Here is a 22,362-nt window from a genome sequence, read left to right as displayed (position 1 = left end):
GAAGCTCGGTATCGACCGTGACTTAATCACGACTGGCGGATCAAAAGGTTTCTCGGAATTAGTTTAAAAAAACTCGGATTTCGATTCCTTGCGCAATGCTGTGCGGTGTGATTAACCAACATTTCCTCAGAAAAGTTGTGAAGTTTTCATTTATTCTCGGAAATCGATTTCGGGCGCTGCCCTGGTTGTTGGGGAAGACATTTGCCCCAAATGTCTTCCCCTGGATCCGCCAGTGGCCGTTGCCCCACTCCGAGCTTGACTAAAGACGTCTTCAAACCTCACCAGAAACCGATGGTAAGGGGAATTGAAATCCAATAACTCATCTCTGTCTGCCCGCCAGAGCCTATTTTAAGGGAATTTGACTGGGGGGGCAACCTGGAAAATTGTCTTTAATAATCCATTAACCCTCGCCCGTATTGGTGTTTCCAGTAGCGAGCGTATAGGGGGGGGGGGGGGCGTTGGACCCTCACCCTTGCCGCTTCGCCCCTGATCGAGCTAGAGCTTGCTTCGCGGAAAAAACGACCGTGTTGCCCGTGATAAAAGGAAGCCGATTATACCCAATTTTAAGGTCCTAGGTCATCGGTTGACCTTCCAGGTCAGGTCATTGACCCAAAAGTCGGGAAAATCGGGACCTGTTAGAGCGTCGTAAAGAGTGGCTGCTATGGTTTTTCGGGGTGCTGATCACGAATATCATGTTAGTTATGATCATAGATGATGTCTTCATGCATTTAGGCCAGGTCAGGTCAGGTCAGGTCAACCAGTAAGGGTTTTGCCGGGTATTCGTAGTAGGTGGCAACCGCCTCTGACAGCTTCGTAACATGTTACGAAGGCACCAAAACTACTTCGTAAATGGTCAAATGGTTGCTTAATTCGAATTCAGCTCCAAAAACTAGCCTAGAAAGTAGAAACATATAAAACTCGAAAATGTGAACCGAGGTCATCAAAGGTAAATGATCTGACCTGACCTTCCGGTGATCTTGACACTAGAGGTGGCAAAATGTGGACCCGAGGACCCGGTCCAAAGAACCAGTTTGGACCCATATGGGTCCAGACCGGTTCCTGGAAATTTTCTGACGGGTACAACCGGATCCTACCATAAACTATACATCTTGCACACTACACATTATTGCAAAATATGAAGTAAATGAAGTGAATGTTTCTTTGCACACAGTAGCTCATGCCATGAGTATTCTCAGTGGGAAATAGGCTGTTTTACAAGATGCAACTAATGATACCTACAAGTAGTTTGTATTAATTGACTTTAGGGGAACGGGTCCAACTGGTTCCGAGTCCAACTAAGACCGGGTCCGACTGGTTCCAGAAATGTCCAGCCGGGTCTGGTTCGAGTCTGGTTCCCAAAATTTTCATCTTTTGCCACCTCTGCTTGACACCCACCCTAATGCATGGGAGCTACATCATATCCCATGTTTGAACGTTTGAAACCACGAAAAGACTGCAAACGCGCGGCTAATGCGAGGCGACATACGCCGAATCGCGACCTCGGCCAAACATGGTGCCATGGTGCTAGGCCGCCGGTGCATCTGAAAGAACTGTGGTGCCCCTGACAAGCCTGAAGTTCCAACGACAGGCCCGTGGTGCCCCTGACAGGCCCATGATGCCTTTGCGAGGCCGGTGGTGTCCACGTGAGGCCGGTGGTGCCCCTGGGCCCTGACAGGACTGTGGTGCTCTTGACAAGCCTGGAGTGTCCCCGACAGGCACGTAGTGCCACTAACAGGCCCAAGGTGTCCCAGTCCCTGCGAGGCCGGTGGTGTCCCTGCCAGGCATGTGGTGTCCATACTTAGGCCTCTGGTGCCCCTGACAGGTCCGTGGCGCCCTTGCTAGGCCTATGGTGCCTCTGGCAGGCCTATGGTGCCCCTGGCGGGCCTGTGGTGGTACCCCTGACAGGCCCAAGGTGGTGCCCCTGCGAGGCCGGTGGGGCCCCTGGCAGGTCTGTGGTGCCCCTGGCAGACCTATGGTGCTCTTGCTAGGTTGATGGTGCTCCCAACAGGCCTGTGGTGCCCCTGACAGGCCGGTGGTGCCCCTGGCAGGCCTGTGGTGTCCCCGGGCCCCAAGAGGGTGGGGGGTCATGACCCATATGACCCACCCTTAGATACACCACTGGTCATTACTTACAGACTGACTCAATTGACATCCATTGCAAAACAAGTCACAGTAGTTACGTAGTATGTTTGTCACCCTGTTCCTTTATGCCCATTTTTATAGTGGGCAAATCTCGACGACTAGGGGGGCAATTCTGTTGAGTGCGGGGGCATTTGCCCCCCCAGTTAACATGTTAAAATAGGCCCTGCTGCCCGCCTAAATATACTACACATGGTACAGCACCCGGCCCTGTCGGAGCTATGAGCCGATCGTGATATTTTCGGCTTTCCCGGCCCAAGCTCGATTAGAAACGTTCTCCTTCGCCACCCGATTGCTGATGTCAATTCAAATTCAATGCCTCATCTCTGTCTGCCCGACCATAACCCATTCATTGCACACCGTTCAGCGCCCCGCCCCGCCAGAAGTATCCTAGCGCGCTGAGCAGTTGCCTCCAGCCGCGTCATCGCGAGGCCCCGCGCGGCCCATAAATGAATACATTGCGCGAATAGCCGTGTCGCCCCCCTGGTGTGTAGTGTGTATCCCGTCTCACTGTGTTTCAGACGCCGTGACTGTGCGTTCCGGACTGTAAAACCACTGTGTTTCCCGTCTTACTCAGTGTATATTTGTCTCGGTTTCCGCGGACCCGCCGGCCGGCCGGCTGTCCACAGTATCCACCATTTTATGCCCCGCCCACCGCGGACCCGCCGGGGGCGGTTTATGCCCCGCCCAGTTCCGCCGGACAGGCCGGGGCGTTTTCTCCTGTATAAGACCGGGTGGTCGGCCGGCCGGCCGGCGGGCCAGGGACCACCGCCTACCCCTGCAAATCGCACCACACGCCGCGCGAGGCCATACAATGACGTCACACCACAGTCGGCCGGCCGGCAGCCAATCAGCGGCCGCCGCGAACCACCGGCAGCCAATCAGCAGCCGCCGCCGGCCGCCGCCCGGCTAAACACCGATCTCCAAACCCAAACCAAGTCCCGGAGACGTCCCAGCTGGACACCAGTGACGTCATAGCTAAACACCAGTGACGTCACACCTAAACGCCCCGGTGACGTCACCTAAGGAGTGGATGACGTCACGCTATACGAGACCGGATCACACGTCCTCTCCGGGCCGCGCCCGCCACATGTGCACGTGCTCTCCCGCTCTCTCTCCCTCTCTCTCTCTCTCACGCTCCCACTCTCGCCAGTCTCTGCTCCCGAGCGAAGCCGAGCTGCTTACGCCTCCAGCTCCAGGCAGAGGCCCAGCTTGTGGCCGCCCTGGTTGAAGTTCTTGGCGTCAATCATGCTGGAGAGCGTCAGGGTGACACCTGTCGGACGCAGCGAGAAGCTCAGGTTCGGTCGCCGCCACGGGGCGGCGGAGGGGCAGCGATGGTGTTCATGACGCGTAGGTGATGTGATGACGCCAAATAATAAAATATTTTTGCGTGATGCACACAATATTCTAACAATGCTCTATATTTATGCATAATATTTTGCGCCGGTAGTGTAAAACATTTTCACCAAACAATAGACAAAATAAGGCTGAAATTTCACAGGCTCCAAAAAATGAGATAGATGAAATGTTAATTTAAAACTGCAAAACAAATGCCAGCAACATTTTGTTAATATGCTTAGGAAATCCAGCACGTGTAACTATCTGCTATCAGATAATCTTGCCACAGTTTCATCACGACAAAATAGAAACTACGGGTAAAAATATTGAAATTTAAAATACTGAAATTAAAATATTAAAATTTAATATTCTTAAATATGTTTGGAAACTTTATGTCTGCAGTGGGATTTGAGCCCGCGCTGTCGGCGCACTGACCGTCTCGGATGCGCTGCTGGTAGCCGAGGCCGACCTCGGAGCTGTTGTTGACCTTGGCGCGGAAGCTACTGTCCTTGTCGACAGAATACTTGGCGCCGAGGGCGAACCTGCACAGAGGTTGACCCGTTAGTCACGTGAGCAGCGACACATGTCAGCTGACCAGAAGGGAAACGTGGGACAAATATCACGTGAGCGGAGGCAAATGTCAGATGACCAGGAGGGAAACGTGGGACAAATATCACGTGAGCGGAGACAAATGTCAGCTGACCAGCAAGTCACTTGTCTAGGCGGAAAGCGAGACAGACTGATGTCACGTGATCACAGACGAGTACCGTCGGACCAGGCCGGCAGTGAGGGGCACATGTCACGTGGTCAGGCCCGGGGTAAAATAAACCACTCAGCTACCCTCTGCTTTAACACGGCCTCACTTATCTTTTTTTCAATTTAGTCCGAACCTTTTGATGGGGAAGGATCCACAAGGACAGAGCCACCGCTAAGCGAAGCTTGTTGCGATGACCCTGCGCTCTACCCTCCGATCGCGCAATTCCGATTCTATGGCAGAATTTAGAGTCCAAAGTTTAACGTGCGCACAAAGCCGCGCATTTTCTCACAATATCTGGCTCAGCTCACTACATAGTCACTTTTCATTTATCCATTCATCGACCTACTTGTTCGTTCCTTCGTCCGTCCGTCCGTCCGTCCATCCATTCATTCATTCATTCATTCATTCATTCATTCATTCATTCATTCATTCATTCATTCATTCATTCATTCATTCATTCATTCATTCATTCATTCATTCAACCATTCATCCATTCATTCACCCATTCAATCATTTACTCACTCACTCATTCATGACCGTACATTCGATCCTCAGCCATGCCTCACGCCTCCCTCATTTTCCGGTCGAAGTTGCACCACCAATAACCGGTGCCCACCCGCAGCGGATGATTTACATCACTGATACACAGTCCGTTCTATGCAGGTCCCGCTCCGGCCGCCGTACAGCGGTGCTGGCATGGTGCCAGGAGGCCGATCCCCCCCCCCCCCCCCGCGGTAGGGGACCGTGCCTAGCAACACAACCATGGACCGTTGGACACCCGCAGCGACCGGTCGACCCCAGCCGTAACGAACGAGGACATACCTGGAGGTCAGGGGCCAGGGGAGCCATGTGACGTAGGACCATCGTAGGACCAACTGACCCCGTGTTCGGAGTCTCTCAGACGACGGAGATTCCAAGCCGTCCGGCCAATCCGTTCCATAACCACAGCCGAGCCCCCGCTGACCTTGAACGGGATTGGCCGGACGACGTAGAATCTTCGCCGTCCGAGAGACATCGAACGGGGGGGGGGGGCGAATGACAGTAAAATGCGGAGGTCGTAGTACCACAGAATTTACAGCACACTGGCAACCAGCGGGTGTTAGGAACAATGTGAATTTGGAATTGTGCATTTCGGTCCTGGTCCGGGAGAATAAAATCTGTCCGGAGAACCGGCCAGCTGTTAGAACACTCAACAGGAAAGACATATGTTTGGCTTACTAATTGTGACAGTTGATAAAAGGTGTTCTCTCAATGCTGTAACTGCATGTTTTAGGCCGTAATAATAGCGGTTTTTCATCATACAGCCTGGAAATTTAAGAGATTTCAGGTGCCGGAGTATAATTTTGTAAAGGAGAACAAAATCGTTTGGACCCAACTGGGACCAGCAAAGGGCCTTGTTTCCTACATTGGTTAGGAATGGACTCTGCATTTGGCGTCGGCCGCAAATGTTTACTTGGCTCACGCATCCGCAAGTCTGAGGTAAGGCCCGACGCTCATACTGCCCGCGGACAGAGAGTGTTTTACTTTATCTGAGTGTGATTCGGCTTCAAGGAACTACCTGACCTGCAATGGCCCGGTGATTCTGTTACCACAAATGGCAAACTACTCTGGGCTCTTCAAAAACAACGGGCGGGGACCTAATAAAGACTGTATGCATCCAGCAGCGGCGCCGGCGAGGGCTCCCTCCCACCGATGTGTCCGTCTCACCACGTGCGCACGTTCCCAGAGCACGTCCTATGGACACTTATGACTCCTATGGTCCTAGTCGGCACTCGCCGTGTTTTGGCTGCGCTCTGCGGGGAGCTCCGGAGCAGAGCACGGCCACCCGTACACGCCGGTGACGGAGTGTTTCAGTCTGACTCAGTGGAGTTCACTCCTCACCACCTCACTCACTCATTAACTCCATTCACTGTTAGACACCCCCCCTGTCTGTCCTGTTGACCCCCCCCCCCATGGACCCCCCTCCCCCCCCGCAGCTCACTTGGTGGCGTTGGATCCGGCGGTCCATCCGACCTCGACGGCTCCCTCGATGTCGGGCGCCACCTTGCTGAAGACGCTGCCGGTGAACTGTTGACCGTCCAACACGGCAGTGTGTACGGTCAGGTCCTTGGCGGTGAACCCCAGTGCGAAGTTGGAGCGAGTCAGCTTGGACTTGGCAGTGTCGAACGACATCTGGTAGCCGGCCAGCCAGCCCTGCGGACACAGAGAGACGGGGGGGTCAGTTCTGTGGCGGAGGGAGGGAGGGAGGGAGGGAGGGAGGGAGGGAGGAGGAGAGAGAGAGGGAGAGAGAGAGAGAGAGAGAGAGAGAGAGAGAGAGAGAGAGAGAGAGAGAGAGAGAGAGAGAGAGAGAGAGAGAGAGAGAGACAGAGAGAGAGACAGAGACAGAGACAGAGACAGAGACAGAGACAGAGAAACAGACAGAGACAGAGACAGAGACAGAGACAGAGACAGAGACAGAGACAGAGACAGAGACAGAGACAGAGACAGAGAAACAGACAGAGACAGAGACAGCCAGAGACTGACTGAATAGAAACTAGAAAGGGGAGATTGACTTCTAAATAAGGCATAGCCCTACAGATGTTGATATCAGAGTGACAGCAGCACCTGCAGCTATAGCGGTGTCATGCTGTGCCCACGGGACCTGGCTCGGCGGGCTCAGGCCGGCCACTGCAGCCGACAGGGTCGGGGTCCGGCGGCCTGACAGGGACCCAGCACCCGCCGTCGGTGACAGAGGAGAGGGGTTGGGAGGGGAGGAAGGGAGGGAGGGATGCAGCCAGAGGCGCGACTGGCAACAGAACAGGGAGCAGCGGAGGAACGCAACAGAAAGGTAAGTGGAAGCGTAAAAAACGAACAAGGAACGTCAACATAAATGGAGACACTACGAGAAGTAGCGCAACAGTTTTGGGGTGGTCAGAGGGACGATCGTAGATCAGCTACATTGAATTAAAATGTCCACTCTTAGACTGTCTCTCTAACACAAAGCAGCAATGATGTTTTCCTGCATTAGGCGGCTGAGAAACCGCCGCCGATTTGCCGGTAAAGTTCGGGCCGCTGTCGGGATTCGATCCCGCGCACCTGGTAGCCGGCGACGGCGGCGCCCTGCACCACGGGTCCGTTCGGGTCCAGATTGACGTCGGCGTTGATGGTGCACTTGTCGTGTTTGTAGGTCGCCTTGGCAACGGCAGACTTCTTCCTGTGGGCCGGAGAGCACGGGGAAGAGTCGGTGACGGTGCAGGGACCAGCAGGGACGCGCCGGCTAGTCAGAGCAACACGATATAAAGGCCTGGCTACACTATGCGTTTTCTGCGTGCGTTTTTTTTTTGCGTGTTTGCGGGTTTTGCGTAATATCGTTCTAGAAAAAAGATTATTAATTAAACTTCTTTAATATTTATATAAAAATTAATAAAACGTTTATGTTGATTAAAGGTTTATATGAAAAACATATAACAAAAACGTAATGTCGTTTCTTTCTAAAACGATATTCCGCAAATCACGCAAACTCGCAAAAAACGCACGCAGAAAACGCATAGTTTAGCCAGGCCTTAACACGGACCACAGGCGGGGAGAGTCAGCGACGGGCGGGGGCAGTCAGCGGCCGGGCGGGGGAGTCAGCGGCCTGGCGGGAGACGCCGGCTAGTCAGAGGCAGCCACAGAATTTAGTTAAGTTCACTCATTAAATCATCCACAGGCACACACCCAATGGCGGATGAAGTCATGATACTAGTAAAACGCCTTTTGGGGCGACCAACGGAGCGAACGAGAGGGTGGGCCTTGCACGTGCATAAATGCGAGGGGGTACCTCCAGCTAACTTGTCCACTGCACCCTACTATCGGTCCCTAGCGATGTACCAAATTCCAGCACAATCGGTTCAGCCGTTCTGGAGATCTGGAATCGACCCCTACATGTGCGCACGTGCAGCTGCACCCCAACTGTGGCACATGGATATGCAGTGCCTAGTGGGTGCCTACCTACATGCCAACTTTCAGCGCAATCGGCCCAGTAGTTGCCGAGATATTGCAATTGTTGTAAAACTGACACCTCTTCGTTTTGCACGTGGCACGTGCATAAGGGGTCACCCACATGCATCGGGAATAGTCCAGTACTTGGTAGAACGAATGAAGCTACCCTACAAAAATTACCGCATGCCAATCGGTCCAGCGGCTGCTGAGATATAAGCCTCTCAAAAGCATGACGGCAGGGCCGGGCCGGGCCGGGCCGCTCATACTGAGATTTTTCCGCTATATAGAGAAAAGACTTCGCTCGCTCCGTTAATAAAACAATAACGAAAACGACAAAATACGGCATTACGGCATAGGCATCGGTAGTCTGCCCTGGCTTATCACATCAGTGTGACTGGGAGTGGGACCCCCCCCCCCCCCACTGACCCGGTCTGTGGCGCCAGACTGGTGTCCAGGGTCAGCTTCAGGCCCTCCTCCGACTGACACCAGTCTCCCCCCCCCTGGTCCAGCCCCCCCCCCCCCCACTGACCCGGTCTGTGGCGCCAGACTAGTGTCCAGGGTCAGCTTCAGGCCCCCCCCCCCACTGACCCAGTCCCCCCCCCCCCACTGACCCGGTCTGTGGCGCCAGACTGGTGTCCAGGGTCAGCTTCAGGCCCTCCTCCGACTGACCCAGACCCCCCCCCCCCTGGTCCAGTCCCCCACTGACCCGGTCTGTGGCGCCAGACTAGTGTCCAGGGTCAGCTTCAGGCCCTTGCAGATCTTATCCTCCAGTGTGATATCGGTGGAGAGGGTGTTGTCCGTGTTCCACTTCTCAGTCAGCGTCAGACCTGGTGGACAGGGGGGGGGGGGGGAGCGAGTCGTCAGTCAGCGTCAGACCTGGTGGACAGGGGACCGAGCCGTCATACAAGGCAGGGAGAGCGGCCGTCAGACAGTGTGGTAGACAGGGGGACCGAGCCGTCAGACAAGTTAGACAGGGGGAGCAGTCGTCAGACAAGGTAGACAGGGGGAGCAGCCGTCATAAAAGGTAGACAGGGGGTAGCGGCCGTCAGACGAGGTAGACAAGGGGTAGCGGCCGTCAGACGAGGTAGACAGGGGGTAGCGGCCGTCAGACAAGGTAGACAGGGGGAGCGGCCGTCAGACAAGGTAGACAGGGGGTAGCGGCCGTCAGACAAGGTAGACAGGGGGTAGCGGCCGTCAGACAAGGTAGACAGGGGGAGCGGCCGTCAGACAAGGTAGACAGGGGTAGCAGCCGTCAGACAAGGTAGACAGGGGTAGCGGCCGTCAGACAAGGTAGACAGGGGGTAGCGGCCGTCAGACAAGGTAGACATGGGGACCGAGCCGTCAGACAAGGTAGACAGGGGCAGCGGCCGTCAGACAAGGCAGACAGGGGCAGCGCCGCTGCTGCCGCAGCGGCCGTCAGACAAGGCAGACAGGGGGTAGCGGCGTCAGGTCAGGCCTGGTGGAGACAGAACATGGCTCAAACATGACCCTGGTGAGCTTCACCATGCAAATGGCTCTACAATAACGGCCAGGACCTGAAAATGACAGATAATAACTGCAAAGCAAGCATGGACTAGAGGAAATAGTAACGAATTGATCACGAACGATCGAGCACGTAAAGCTTAAATCAATCATTATGCTACAAGATCATTGTAAAGCATCAGTGAAGCATTAAGATTTAAGCATATAGAAAGAATCTCTTACTAGCCGAGTGCAGCTTTTAACTTTAAAAAATCGTAAATCCGTAAGGAGTGGTGTAATAAGGATTTCTAACAGCAAACCACATTTCTATTTAACGCGAATGAATGAATGGATGGTTGCACAGCCGGGCACACACCAAGTGGAGCTTGCTGCGAAGCAACATCAATGAACCCAACACCCGATTTTTGGTGAAGGGGGGGGGGACCACATCGCTCGTATGTCAACACCTAATTCCAGCTTATCCCAGCTAGGGAAGGCGGCACCGTATTTGTGTTCTTTCTGCCCAATTATTTACTCACCATGCTCCGTGCACTTGCACTTGGTCCCGGCATTTCCAAAATATCAAATCACCTACCTGGCGAGCGAATTAAACGTTCCGACATTGACATTGTGACCTGTAGGTACATTCATTATATAATTTAATTTTCAGCATATCAAAAGAACGCGACAAGAACAATAGCGTGATGAATGCCGTTCACAATGTAGGTTTTTAATGTTGAACCAAACAATGCATTTCGAAACCTGTGCCCGATGTGTCGACTTCGAACGATTTATACCGATTGTTTTTGATACTATGTGTTTTTAATTTAATCACTAGTGTCCACTGACGAAGGCACCCTGTGGCCGAAACGTCTGGTTTTAGGAATTTGACTTGTGTTGCCATCGATCGTGAATAAAAAAAAACTATATCACCTACCTATAACAGTGGGTATGATTTCAGTTGTTACCAACTCACCGTGCTCCTTGCACTTGTACTTGGTCTCCAGGTTTCCGAGATATCATATTACCTCTCTTTAACAGTGTATATAATTTCCGTATTAGTGTCTTCCCTGCCCAGTTATAGACTCACCGTGCTCCTTGCACTTGTACTTGGTCTCCAGGTTTCCGAGATATCATATCACTTACCTATGATTTCAGTTGTTACCCATGTCTAACTCACCGTGCTCCTTGCACTTGTACTTGGTCTCCAGGTTTCCGAGATATCATATCACTTACCTATGATTTCAGTTGTTACCCATGTCTAACTCACCGTGCTCCTTGCACTTGTACTTGGTCTCCAGGTTTCCGAGATAGCATATTACCTCTCTTTAACAGTGTATATAATTTCAGTAGGTATTAGTGTTTTCCCTGCCCAGTTATCTACTCACCGTGCTCCTTGCACTTGTACTTGGTCTCCAGGTTTCCGAGATATCATATTACCTCTCTTTAACAGTGTATATAATTTCCGTATTAGTGTTTTCCCTGCCCAGTTATTTACTCACCGTGCTCCTTGCACTTGTACTTGGTCTCCAGGTTTCCGAGATAGCATATTACCTCTCTTTAACAGTGTATATAATTTCAGTATTAGTGTTTTCCCTGCCCAGTTATCTACTCACCGTGCTCCTTGCACTTGTACTTGGTCTCCAGGTTTCCGAGATATCATATTACCTCTCTTTAACAGTGTATATAATTTCAGTATTAGTGTTTTCCCTGCCCAGTTATCTACTCACCGTGCTCCTTGCACTTGTACTTGGTCTCCAGGTTTCCGAGATATCATATTACCTCTCTTTAACAGTGTATATAATTTCCGTATTAGTGTTTTCCCTGCCCAGTTATTTACTCACCGTGCTCCTTGCACTTGTACTTGGTCTCCAGGTTTCCGAGATATCATATTACCTCTCTTTAACAGTGTATATAATTTCAGTATTAGTGTCTTCCCTGTCCAGTTATAAACTCACCGTGCTCCTTGCACTTGTACTTGGTCTCCAGGTTTCCGAGATAGCATATTACCTCTCTTTAACAGTGTATATAATTTCAGTATTAGTGTTTTCCCTGCCCAGTTATTTACTCACCGTGCTCCTTGCACTTGTACTTGGTCTCCAGGTTTCCGAGATATCATATTACCTCTCTTTAACAGTGTATATAATTTCAGTATTAGTGTCTTCCCTGTCCAGTTATAAACTCACCGTGCTCCTTGCACTTGTACTTGGTCTCCAGGTTTCCGAGATATCATATCACCTACCTTTAACAGTGTATATAATTTCAGTATTAGTGTTTTCCCTGCCCAGTTATTTACTCACCGTGCTCCTTGCACTTGTACTTGGTCTCCAGGTTTCCGAGATATCATATTACCTCTCTTTAACAGTGTATATAATTTCCGTATTAGTGTTTTCCCTGCCCAGTTATTTACTCACCGTGCTCCTTGCACTTGTACTTGGTCTCCAGGTTTCCGAGATAGCATATTACCTCTCTTTAACAGTGTATATAATTTCCGTATTAGTGTTTTCCCTGCCCAGTTATTTACTCACCGTGCTCCTTGCACTTGTACTTGGTCTCCAGGTTTCCGAGATAGCATATTACCTCTCTTTAACAGTGTATATAATTTCAGTATTAGTGTTTTCCCTGCCCAGTTATCTACTCACCGTGCTCCTTGCACTTGTACTTGGTCTCCAGGTTTCCGAGATAGCATATTACCTCTCTTTAACAGTGTATATAATTTCCGTATTAGTGTTTTCCCTGCCCAGTTATTTACTCACCGTGCTCCTTGCACTTGTACTTGGTCTCCAGGTTTCCGAGATAGCATATTACCTCTCTTTAACAGTGTATATAATTTCCGTATTAGTGTTTTCCCTGCCCAGTTATTTACTCACCGTGCTCCTTGCACTTGTACTTGGTCTCCAGGTTTCCGAGATAGCATATTACCTCTCTTTAACAGTGTATATAATTTCAGTATTAGTGTTTTCCCTGCCCAGTTATCTACTCACCGTGCTCCTTGCACTTGTACTTGGTCTCCAGGTTTCCGAGATAGCATATTACCTCTCTTTAACAGTGTATATAATTTCAGTATTAGTGTTTTCCCTGCCCATTTACCGACTCACCGTGCTCCTTGCACTTGTACTTGGTCTCCAGGTTTCCGAGATAGCATATTACCTCTCTTTAACAGTGTACATAATTTCAGTATTAGTGTCTTCCCTGCCCAGTTCTCACCGTGCTCCTTGCACTTGTACTTGGTCTCCAGGTTTCCGAGATATCATATTACCTCTCTTTAACAGTGTACATAATTTCAGTATTAGTGTTTTCCCTGCCCAGTTCTCACCGTGCTCCTTGCACTTGTACTTGGTCTCCAGGTTTCCGAGATAGCATATTACCTCTCTTTAACAGTGTACATAATTTCAGTATTAGTGTCTTCCCTGCCCAGTTCTCACCGTGCTCCTTGCACTTGTACTTGGTCTCCAGGTTTCCGAGATAGCATATTACCTCTCTTTAACAGTGTATATAATTTCAGTATTAGTGTTTTCCCTGCCCATTTACCGACTCACCGTGCTCCTTGCACTTGTACTTGGTCTCCAGGTTTCCGAGATAGCATATTACCTCTCTTTAACAGTGTATATAATTTCAGTATTAGTGTTTTCCCTGCCCAGTTATCTACTCACCGTGCTCCTTGCACTTGTACTTGGTCTCCAGGTTTCCGAGATATCATATTACCTCTCTTTAACAGTGTATATAATTTCAGTATTAGTGTTTTCCCTGCCCATTTACCGACTCACCGTGCTCCTTGCACTTGTACTTGGTCTCCAGGTTTCCGAGATAGCATATTACCTCTCTTTAACAGTGTATATAATTTCAGTATTAGTGTTTTCCCTGCCCATTTACCGACTCACCGTGCTCCTTGCACTTGTACTTGGTCTCCAGGTTTCCGAGATAGCATATTACCTCTCTTTAACAGTGTATATAATTTCAGTATTAGTGTTTTCCCTGCCCATTTACCGACTCACCGTGCTCCTTGCACTTGTACTTGGTCTCCAGGTTTCCGAGATATCATATTACCTCTCTTTAACAGTGTATATAATTTCAGTATTAGTGTTTTCCCTGCCCAGTTATCTACTCACCGTGCTCCTTGCACTTGTACTTGGTCTCCAGGTTTCCGAGATAGCATATTACCTCTCTTTAACAGTGTATATAATTTCAGTATTAGTGTTTTCCCTGCCCATTTACCGACTCACCGTGCTCCTTGCACTTGTACTTGGTCTCCAGGTTTCCGAGATAGCATATTACCTCTCTTTAACAGTGTACATAATTTCAGTATTAGTGTCTTCCCTGCCCAGTTCTCACCGTGCTCCTTGCACTTGTACTTGGTCTCCAGGTTTCCGAGATATCATATTACCTCTCTTTAACAGTGTACATAATTTCAGTATTAGTGTTTTCCCTGCCCAGTTCTCACCGTGCTCCTTGCACTTGTACTTGGTCTCCAGGTTTCCGAGATAGCATATTACCTCTCTTTAACAGTGTACATAATTTCAGTATTAGTGTCTTCCCTGCCCAGTTCTCACCGTGCTCCTTGCACTTGTACTTGGTCTCCAGGTTTCCGAGATAGCATATTACCTCTCTTTAACAGTGTATATAATTTCAGTATTAGTGTTTTCCCTGCCCATTTACCGACTCACCGTGCTCCTTGCACTTGTACTTGGTCTCCAGGTTTCCGAGATAGCATATTACCTCTCTTTAACAGTGTACATAATTTCAGTATTAGTGTCTTCCCTGCCCAGTTCTCACCGTGCTCCTTGCACTTGTACTTGGTCTCCAGGTTTCCGAGATATCATATTACCTCTCTTTAACAGTGTACATAATTTCAGTATTAGTGTTTTCCCTGCCCAGTTCTCACCGTGCTCCTTGCACTTGTACTTGGTCTCCAGGTTTCCGAGATAGCATATTACCTCTCTTTAACAGTGTACATAATTTCAGTATTAGTGTCTTCCCTGCCCAGTTCTCACCGTGCTCCTTGCACTTGTACTTGGTCTCCAGGTTTCCGAGATAGCATATTACCTCTCTTTAACAGTGTATATAATTTCAGTATTAGTGTTTTCCCTGCCCATTTACCGACTCACCGTGCTCCTTGCACTTGTACTTGGTCTCCAGGTTTCCGAGATAGCATATTACCTCTCTTTAACAGTGTATATAATTTCAGTATTAGTGTTTTCCCTGCCCATTTACCGACTCACCGTGCTCCTTGCACTTGTACTTGGTCTCCAGGTTTCCGAGATAGCATATTACCTCTCTTTAACAGTGTATATAATTTCAGTATTAGTGTTTTCCCTGCCCATTTACCGACTCACCGTGCTCCTTGCACTTGTACTTGGTCTCCAGGTTTCCGAGCACCTTAGCGCTGGCCAGGTTCTGGCTGAAGGTGGACGTGAAGGCCACGCCCGTGGCAGACGTCGTCTTGGCCTCCAGCTTCACCAGGCCAAAGTGGAAGCCCTTGCCGAACACATCGCGGGCAGACTTGCCGAGGTCGCCATACGTCGGGGGAGCCATTGCACTCTGCCGGGAGGGGGAGGGGGTTAGGTGGCAGACTTGCCGAGGTCGCCATAGGTCGGGGGAGCCATTGCACTCTGCCGGGAGGGGGAGGGGGTTAGGTGGCAGACTTGCCGAGGTCGCCATAGGTCGGGGGAGCCATTGCACTCTGCCGGGAGGGGGAGGGGGTTAGGTGGCAGACTTGCCGAGGTCGCCATAGGTCGGGGGAGCCATTGCACTCTGCCGGGAGGGGGAGGGGGTTAGGTGGCAGACTTGCCGAGGTCGCCATAGGTCGGGGGAGCCATTGCACTCTGCCGGGAGGGGGAGGGGGTTAGGTGGCAGACTTGCCCAGGTCGCCATAGGTCGGGGGAGCCATTGCACTCTGCCGGGAGGGGGGAGGGGGTTAGGTGGCAGACTTGCCGAGGTCGCCATAGGTCGGGGGAGCCATTGCACTCTGCCGGGAGGGGGAGGGGGTTAGGTGGCAGACTTGCCGAGGTCGCCATAGGTCGGGGGAGCCATTGCACTCTGCCGGGAGGGGGAGGGGGTTAGGTGGCCGACTTGCCGAGGTCGCCATAGGTCGGGACTCGGGGGAGCCATTGCACTCTGTCGGGGGGGAGGGTTAGATGGGAGGGGTGAAGGGGAGAGAGGGGAAAATGGCCACCCAGCACCCAGCATATCGGAAGAGCTACGCCACTCTCCAGCAGGGCTGCAGAATCTGAGTCACCCTTTGGAGTTATCAGTCCTAGCCAGAGTCAGAGTCAGTCAAGTTTGGATGCTGTAGTATCAGTCACTAGAAATCAACAGACTCATCTGCCCTGCCCTCCATGAAGAGATGGAGAGAGTTTGAGCGGCTGATAACAGTCATTTTTTCATAAGCCGCCAACTATATCGGTGACCAGGAGTGCCCCCTCCCTCTATCCCAGCGACACACAGAACCTTACGTTAATACCAGATGTCAATGTTGGCACTCTCTAAAAGCTGAGGGGAGGGAGGGGCATTTGCGCTGTACTCTGCTGAGACACAATGGGAGATTTAACTGCCCTCCGCTGAGACACAATGGGAGATTTAACTGCACTCTGCTGAGATAGACTGGGAGATTTAACTGCACTCTGCTGAGACAGATTGGGAGATTTAACTGCACTCTGATGAGACGGATTGGGAGATTTAACTGCACTCTGCTGAGACACAATAGGAGATTTATCTGCACTCTGCTGATACAGATTGGGAGATTTAACTGCACTCTGCTGAGACAGACTGGGAGATTTAACTGCACTCTGCTGAGACACAATGGGAGATTTAACTGCACTCTAATGAGACAGATTGGGAGATTTAACTGCACTCTGCTGAGACAGATTGGGAGATTTAACTGCACTCTGCTGAGACAGATTGGGAGATTTAACTGCACTCTGCTGAGACACAATGGGAGATTTAAATGGTGCAGGGACTCAGCTCTGGGTTCTGTACTCTGTAGAATGGGGGAGAGTGGGCAATTTATTTTACTCTGGTAAGACCGAGATATAGAAATTTAGGTGGCTGCTGAGAGGAAGGCATCCCAATCTGGGGGGGGGGGAGAGAAACCAAGGACGAAATTCTGAAACTGAAAAATGCATGGAATTGAGATGGTTATCTACCCAATGATTATGCATGTAATAAGAACTGTGGTTACTGATGGAGACAGAATTGCTGATCGGTCCACAAACAACCTCTCAAAATGACTTCAACTGCACTTCAGGATTAAAAAATAGGTAATTGTTTTGAATTTTGAGCAGCTCTGAGACATTTTGCTACTAAACTGAAACCACCACCTAATTAAACAGCTTTAGAGTTAAATATTTATTCAGAAAAAGGTGTATATGTATTTATTCATTTATTATCAAGAGCCATCTACACAAACATGAAAATTACTGCTCAGATATGGCATTAAGGCAGAGCCGTACACTCAAAGGCAGCCAACTTAAGGGTCTGTTTCAGTGCCTCCAGTAGAAATTATTGACTGGAGGTTCTTCTGATAAGTACCTAGGTATTATTGCAGTTGCAGGAACACAATCTGGGAGTTTCTGGTGATTGATGTCAGGCATACAAAAAGAATGATTATAATCTAATCGTGAAAAGCAAAACAAGCTTTCAATTTTAAAATGTAAAATTTCAAAGAATATAAATTGATTTTCTTTACATTTGAATTCCAAAATTCACCATCAAAAGCCATTTCTTTCCATTTCTTGTTGTTGTTGTTTATTGGGGCTTTAAGGCGCACCGACTACAAGGTCATTTTACATCCATTCTTTGTTTGTGATCGTCAAATGTGCGCCATAATCGTAGACCAGAGCCTCCAGTCAGCCTCCAGGCAAATGTGGACCTTGCAACTGACTGGAACTTGCTGGAGGTTTCCGGAAATTCACTAAGAGCTTTCTGGAGCTTACTGGAATTGCTGGAATGCTGACTGGAGAATTTCTCAGCTTTCTGGAGTTTTCTGGAGGCAATGGAATGGACCTTTTGAGTGCTGGAGCCTTTATTTCTGGTAATTCTCAGTTTGGGTTTAGATCCTGCTTAGGATCCACAAGCAGCCATTGAGAAAGTTGGTCACTTTTATCTTATCAGTTTAAAATGTATTGAACCCCTGAAATTCCTGTCAAGGTTGTAGCCCATTGTGTCTGTAAAATAGATCAGGGACCAAATAATGTCGATACATAACCTGAAACTAGAGACGATCAGCAGTTTAGCCGTGAGAGCATTTGTGTGAATACATTTGTAAGTTCAATGCAGGCTGAATAGAAGCAATAGTAAACGATGACCCATTAATTTGAAAATATTATTTCAAGGACATTCCAATACCATACAAATAATCAGAATAAGTGAAACATCAATTTATTGCAATAGCCGGTGTGCGCAGCAATCGTCTCACGATTTTTCACGTTCCAGTGTTCGTCCAAAAATCCAGACATTCCATGCACCTCATGAACAACGAGCACTAGACATTTACATCGCATTCAATACTTACAAGTTTGTAGAGTTTCAGTCCCTGAGCAAGACAAAAAATACGTATTCAGTGACTGAGCACCGCCCGCCGCCCGAATCAGATTACAGAGGTTTTCAAGAGGCAGGGGCAGGCAGGGGCCCTCAACACACACGCGCAATGCCCCGTGCGTGGACGGCAAAGAAGAAAATGAAAATCAGCTGACGGCGATTCTAGAATGTGGCTGCTAAATTCAATTTAAGTGCAATTCAGACAAGCATACTCAGTAAATGAGGTTGAAATGCTGGTTAAATTGAATTGACAAATTAAACTGTACATTTTATGATGTTTGGCAAACGAATTAAGCCCTACCTATATAGCCTCATTGCTTGATTTGTTTCTCCAAAAGGTCAATAATAGACATGTCAATCGGATGCCAACTTTTTGTTATACCAATACCGATAGGTACCAAACCCATACCAACGTGGTTTTGGTATTTGGTATTTCAAAATTCAAGCCTAATGCAGTTGGCATTTTGTTGGCATCATGAGCAAGACTAACCTGCGCCCCGCTGGGCTATTCAGCCATACGCGCCCTGCTGAAGGGGGGGGGGGGCAGGACGTCAGGCAGGCAACACGCTCGTTTTTCCGCGAAGCTCTAGCTCGATCAGGGGCGAAGCGGCAGGGGGGGGTCAACGGACCCCCCCCCCCATACGTTCGTGGCTGAAAAAAACACCAATACGGGCGAGGGTTAAAAAAAAAACAGAAAAAGAGGAATTGACCTCGAAAAATGCCTACATTTTGAGTTATAACATATAAACCGAAGGAGGGACAGCTGCTCAGTGCTCACCAAAAAAAAATGTTTTACCATGCTTAAACCGTTTACCTGACTGAAGCTTTCCGGTCAAGTTGTTTTGTGACTTCCTTCACAGCAAGGTATGCCTAACGAGGTTGCTGGCTGGTATAAGGCAGCAATCGTAAGTCATGTTTCATTTTTCATTCATTTTTCGACTTTAGGTATAAGTAATATTTGGACTAAAATAATACCGTAAAGTGGGGCTATTTGAAACGGATTTTACCGTTTTTGGCCTCTCCCTTTGAGACGGCTCATATTTCTTATAGCATGTAAATTGCAAAAATGTAGTTCTCTGTGAGCTCTTTCATATAGGTGTATTTTGGTTCAGCTACTAATAATGATTGAGGTTATTTTTTATGTTAAAGCCTGTCTCAAATAGCCCCATAGGGTGGGGTTATTTGAGACAGTTTTAGTTGCAAGGAAATTAAGGAAAATCGGTCACGCTAGAGATAATTTTTTAAACGCCATGCATTTGGAAATTGAATTTTGATCGTTTTGGCAAAAATTGTTTTTTTTTTTCAAAGACTGCTATATGACCTTTATATTCAATCTTTTCCTTTTTCGTGGGACACTTCATTTCGGTAGGGTATAAAATTGCATCACTATATGCTAAGGCTATCATAATATGATGTGACCCATAGCTTTCAAACTGACAGGATGATCATCAAGGACTATTTTAAAGTCATCGACAGTAAAATTTTGAAAGTAAGTTTTTGTATATAGCCCCGGTGACGTGAAAACAGATATACCGAAAGTCGGTGGGGCTATTTGAGACAGTCTCGCTACCTTATGAAGCACACTGTAATGAATCAAACAAGGCAAAAGGTTTCCCAAAACATTTGAGTGAATGGTCTGCATGATTGTTTGTTCCATTGTACATCTCCATGTGAAGAAATAACAGAAAAATGTTAAACGGTTTTGATTTTATGCCGATTTTCCTCGATCGCTGCATGCCGTATCAATTGGCTGGTTACCCTACCTCATCAAGTACTTGGATAGGCTCACCTAACAGTACGTTCATGTGTTAAGTAACATTCGATGGTGTTTTTTGGTCAACAAAGGTAGACATATGTTGATTGTCGAATGAGTCAGTGACTGATGAATAGGGTGTTTCACATTTTCAAAGTGCCATATTGCGAGTCATATCGATGTTCCCCTCAAATGTCATCTGCTCACAAGTTTCTGTGTAAAATTTCACTTCATTCTGATGATGTTTAGAGGTCGCACATTTCTGCGACTTTTCATCTCTGATTTTGTTTCTGGCCGTAACAATGAGTAGTCTTCCTGCGAACTGATTTGGTTGAGAAAGCCAGGCAGTGGCGGCGGAATAGGGGGTGCAGGGGGTGCAGCTGCACCCCCATCGAAAAACACGGGGGTGCAAACATATCTTTTTTGCACCCCCAAAATCCATACAAGGGGCCCGTCGCACCATCAAATACATTTTCTCCTGAAAACCAGTGCAGTGATCGGGAAACGAACACTGATGTGGAATCATCCGGGGTGTCTATTTATGGTCAGGAGCGCCCCATGCTAGTCGGGGCCTCCACACCGGCTAGAAGTGTCCCGAGCCGCGTTTGGTGCTCCACACGGCATCTGAGGGCCCCCACGACGGCCTCAGAGGGCCCTTTTATGACGATCTCTGAGGGCTCCCACCATAGGGCTTTGTCCCCTGGGGCCCTACAACGGCCACTAAGGGCCCTCGTGACGACCGCTGAGGGTCCCACAGAGACTCCAGGGGCCACGCTGGCCTCTGAGGGCCCATATGACGGCCTCTGAGGGCCCTTACGATGATCTCTGTGGGCTCTCACGACGAACTCTGTCCTCTGGGGCCCTATAACGACCACTAAGGGCCCTCATGACGACCGCTGAGGGTCCCACAGGACTCCAGGGGCCCCACTGGCCCCTGAGGGTCTCTACGACGGTCTCTGAGGGCCCTCGTGACGGCCCTAGACCCAACTCAAGTATGAGGGCCCATTTGGCTTTAGGCGGCCCAGCGACGGCCTCTGAGGGCCCCAACACAACCAGGCTGCGGGGGCTATGCTGGCATCTGAGGGCTCTGCAACGGTCTATTGAGAGCGGCAGGGCCCTAACAACGATGGCCTGCAAGTCGTGGAATTCAACCGAAAGGCGCTGCCCAAGCGCACCAAGGAAGGATGTGCCCCCTTCTCTGTGTAACGAGTTTTGGTGACAAAAGTGTGCGACCCCTAAATATACTTAAATTTGGGTTTCAAGCGTATCAATCGATTCAGTTTTACGGGTAGAGTTGGGGCAAAGTCGATATGGCTGAGTTTTGAACCAACATTATTTTACCATAGTGTAATGAAACACCCTACTGATGAAGCACATTTTAAGCACATATTCATCAGAATAACTAGTTTGGTCACCAGCTAAAGGGTTATTATGTTACACTACGAACATGTAAATATTGCTTGCTGCTAAAAGTACCTACCATGAACCCACTGCACGTTTATGACCACGACCGATTCACCGGTGTTGCTTATGTCGAACGTTCGATGCACTTCAGGTAGATGGCGGTAAGTCTTCTCGGGTGCATCGCATCACCGTTATCATCAGCTATTTGGCATATCCGTTGAGGTTTGACCAGGTGGGCATCATCGGGATTATGAGACAATGGGTTACGCAATCGGCAGTACCGTTAACAATATATAATATTTTCATAAAAAATGTGCTTAACCTATAAGCAAAAAGGTAGTAGCGATAGATACAGTGGCGAAGCTGTTAAAACTTCAACTTTTTTAAGCTGCAGGTAGGGGTCCTTTTCGAGCAACTTAAATTGTGCGTTTTTCTGTATTTCGTATTTTATTGCAAATTTCTTTCAGAACTTTTCGAAATTTTCAAAAAGGTTATTCAGAGCATTCATTGTTCAATTCCACATCAGCTTAAGCAAAAATGACGAAAAAACATCAAACGGTTTTCATTTTACAGCGATTTTACTAAACCACTACCTTACTGTCTCAAATAGCCCCACTGTCTCAAATAGCCCCACTTTACGGTAACAAAGAAACCGGACCAATGTTCAGGCGATTGCTGGGGCTGACATCACTGTGTCACCCTGCGCCACTGTTTTGCCGCGGACAGGAGGTCTGCGGCACCGACACCTTCTGCGGGATACACGGACAGGAAGCTGAGACTGATAGCGCCCCGCGCTGCCGTCCGGAGTCCGTCCCGAGTCCGTCCCGAGTCCGTCCGTCTCCGCGGCCACAGGTCGTCCCAGACGGCCGCGGTCCGGGCGGTGCTGGTGGCGGCCCGGGTGGTGCTGGTTACGGTCCGGGCGGTGCTGGTGACGGTCCGGGTGGTGCTGGTGACGGTCGGCGCTGACACGGTCAGATCGGAACTAGTTCAGCCCACCGGACGGTCGGTTCAGGGA

The 22,362-nt window shown here is 49.3% G+C and overlaps 1 protein-coding gene across 2 annotated transcripts; it reads right to left on the bottom strand.

The window, feature by feature from the left end:
- Positions 1-2,699: 2,699 nt before the first annotated feature.
- LOC122386894 (voltage-dependent anion-selective channel-like) lies at positions 2,700-18,319 on the bottom strand. Of its 2 annotated transcripts, XR_006257447.1 has the most exons (8): positions 18,165-18,308; positions 14,989-15,193; positions 8,901-9,021; positions 7,310-7,427; positions 6,216-6,427; positions 3,913-4,019; positions 2,911-3,412; positions 2,700-2,749 (listed from the first exon to the last, which is right to left on the bottom strand). XR_006257447.1 is itself a non-coding variant. In XM_043376606.1 (7 exons), the coding sequence occupies exons 2-7, from the start codon at positions 15,185-15,187 to the stop codon at positions 3,321-3,323; spliced, it is 849 nt and encodes a 282-aa protein (XP_043232541.1). In that variant the 5' UTR covers positions 15,188-15,193; positions 18,165-18,319; the 3' UTR covers positions 2,700-3,320. The 2 variants fall into 2 exon arrangements, 1 of the variants encoding a protein (XP_043232541.1); XM_043376606.1 differs by having other exon boundaries at positions 2,700-3,412; positions 18,165-18,319.
- Positions 18,320-22,362: the final 4,043 nt, after the last annotated feature.

The sequence above is a fragment of the Amphibalanus amphitrite genome, unplaced genomic scaffold (assembly GCF_019059575.1).
Source record: "Amphibalanus amphitrite isolate SeventyFive unplaced genomic scaffold, NRLGWU_Aamphi_draft 000266F_arrow, whole genome shotgun sequence".
In the NCBI taxonomy this organism is placed as follows: domain Eukaryota; kingdom Metazoa; phylum Arthropoda; class Thecostraca; order Balanomorpha; family Balanidae; genus Amphibalanus; species Amphibalanus amphitrite.
Note: the sequence above shows the minus strand (reverse complement) of the source record. Positions and strands in the feature narration are given on the sequence as shown.

Bases quoted from the DNA above. Each gene is read 5' to 3' on its own strand.
- LOC122386894 (XM_043376606.1), bottom strand. From the start codon at position 15,187: ATGGCTCCCCCGACGTATGGCGACCTCGGCAAGTCTGCCCGCGATGTG. The intron at 7,428-8,900 runs GTCAGTGGGGGA...TCCGGCCCACAG, and splicing joins AGTCTGGCGCCACAGACCGG to GAAGAAGTCTGCCGTTGCCA. The intron at 4,020-6,215 runs GTGAGCTGCGGG...ACCTCTGTGCAG, and splicing joins GCCGGATCCAACGCCACCAA to GTTCGCCCTCGGCGCCAAGT.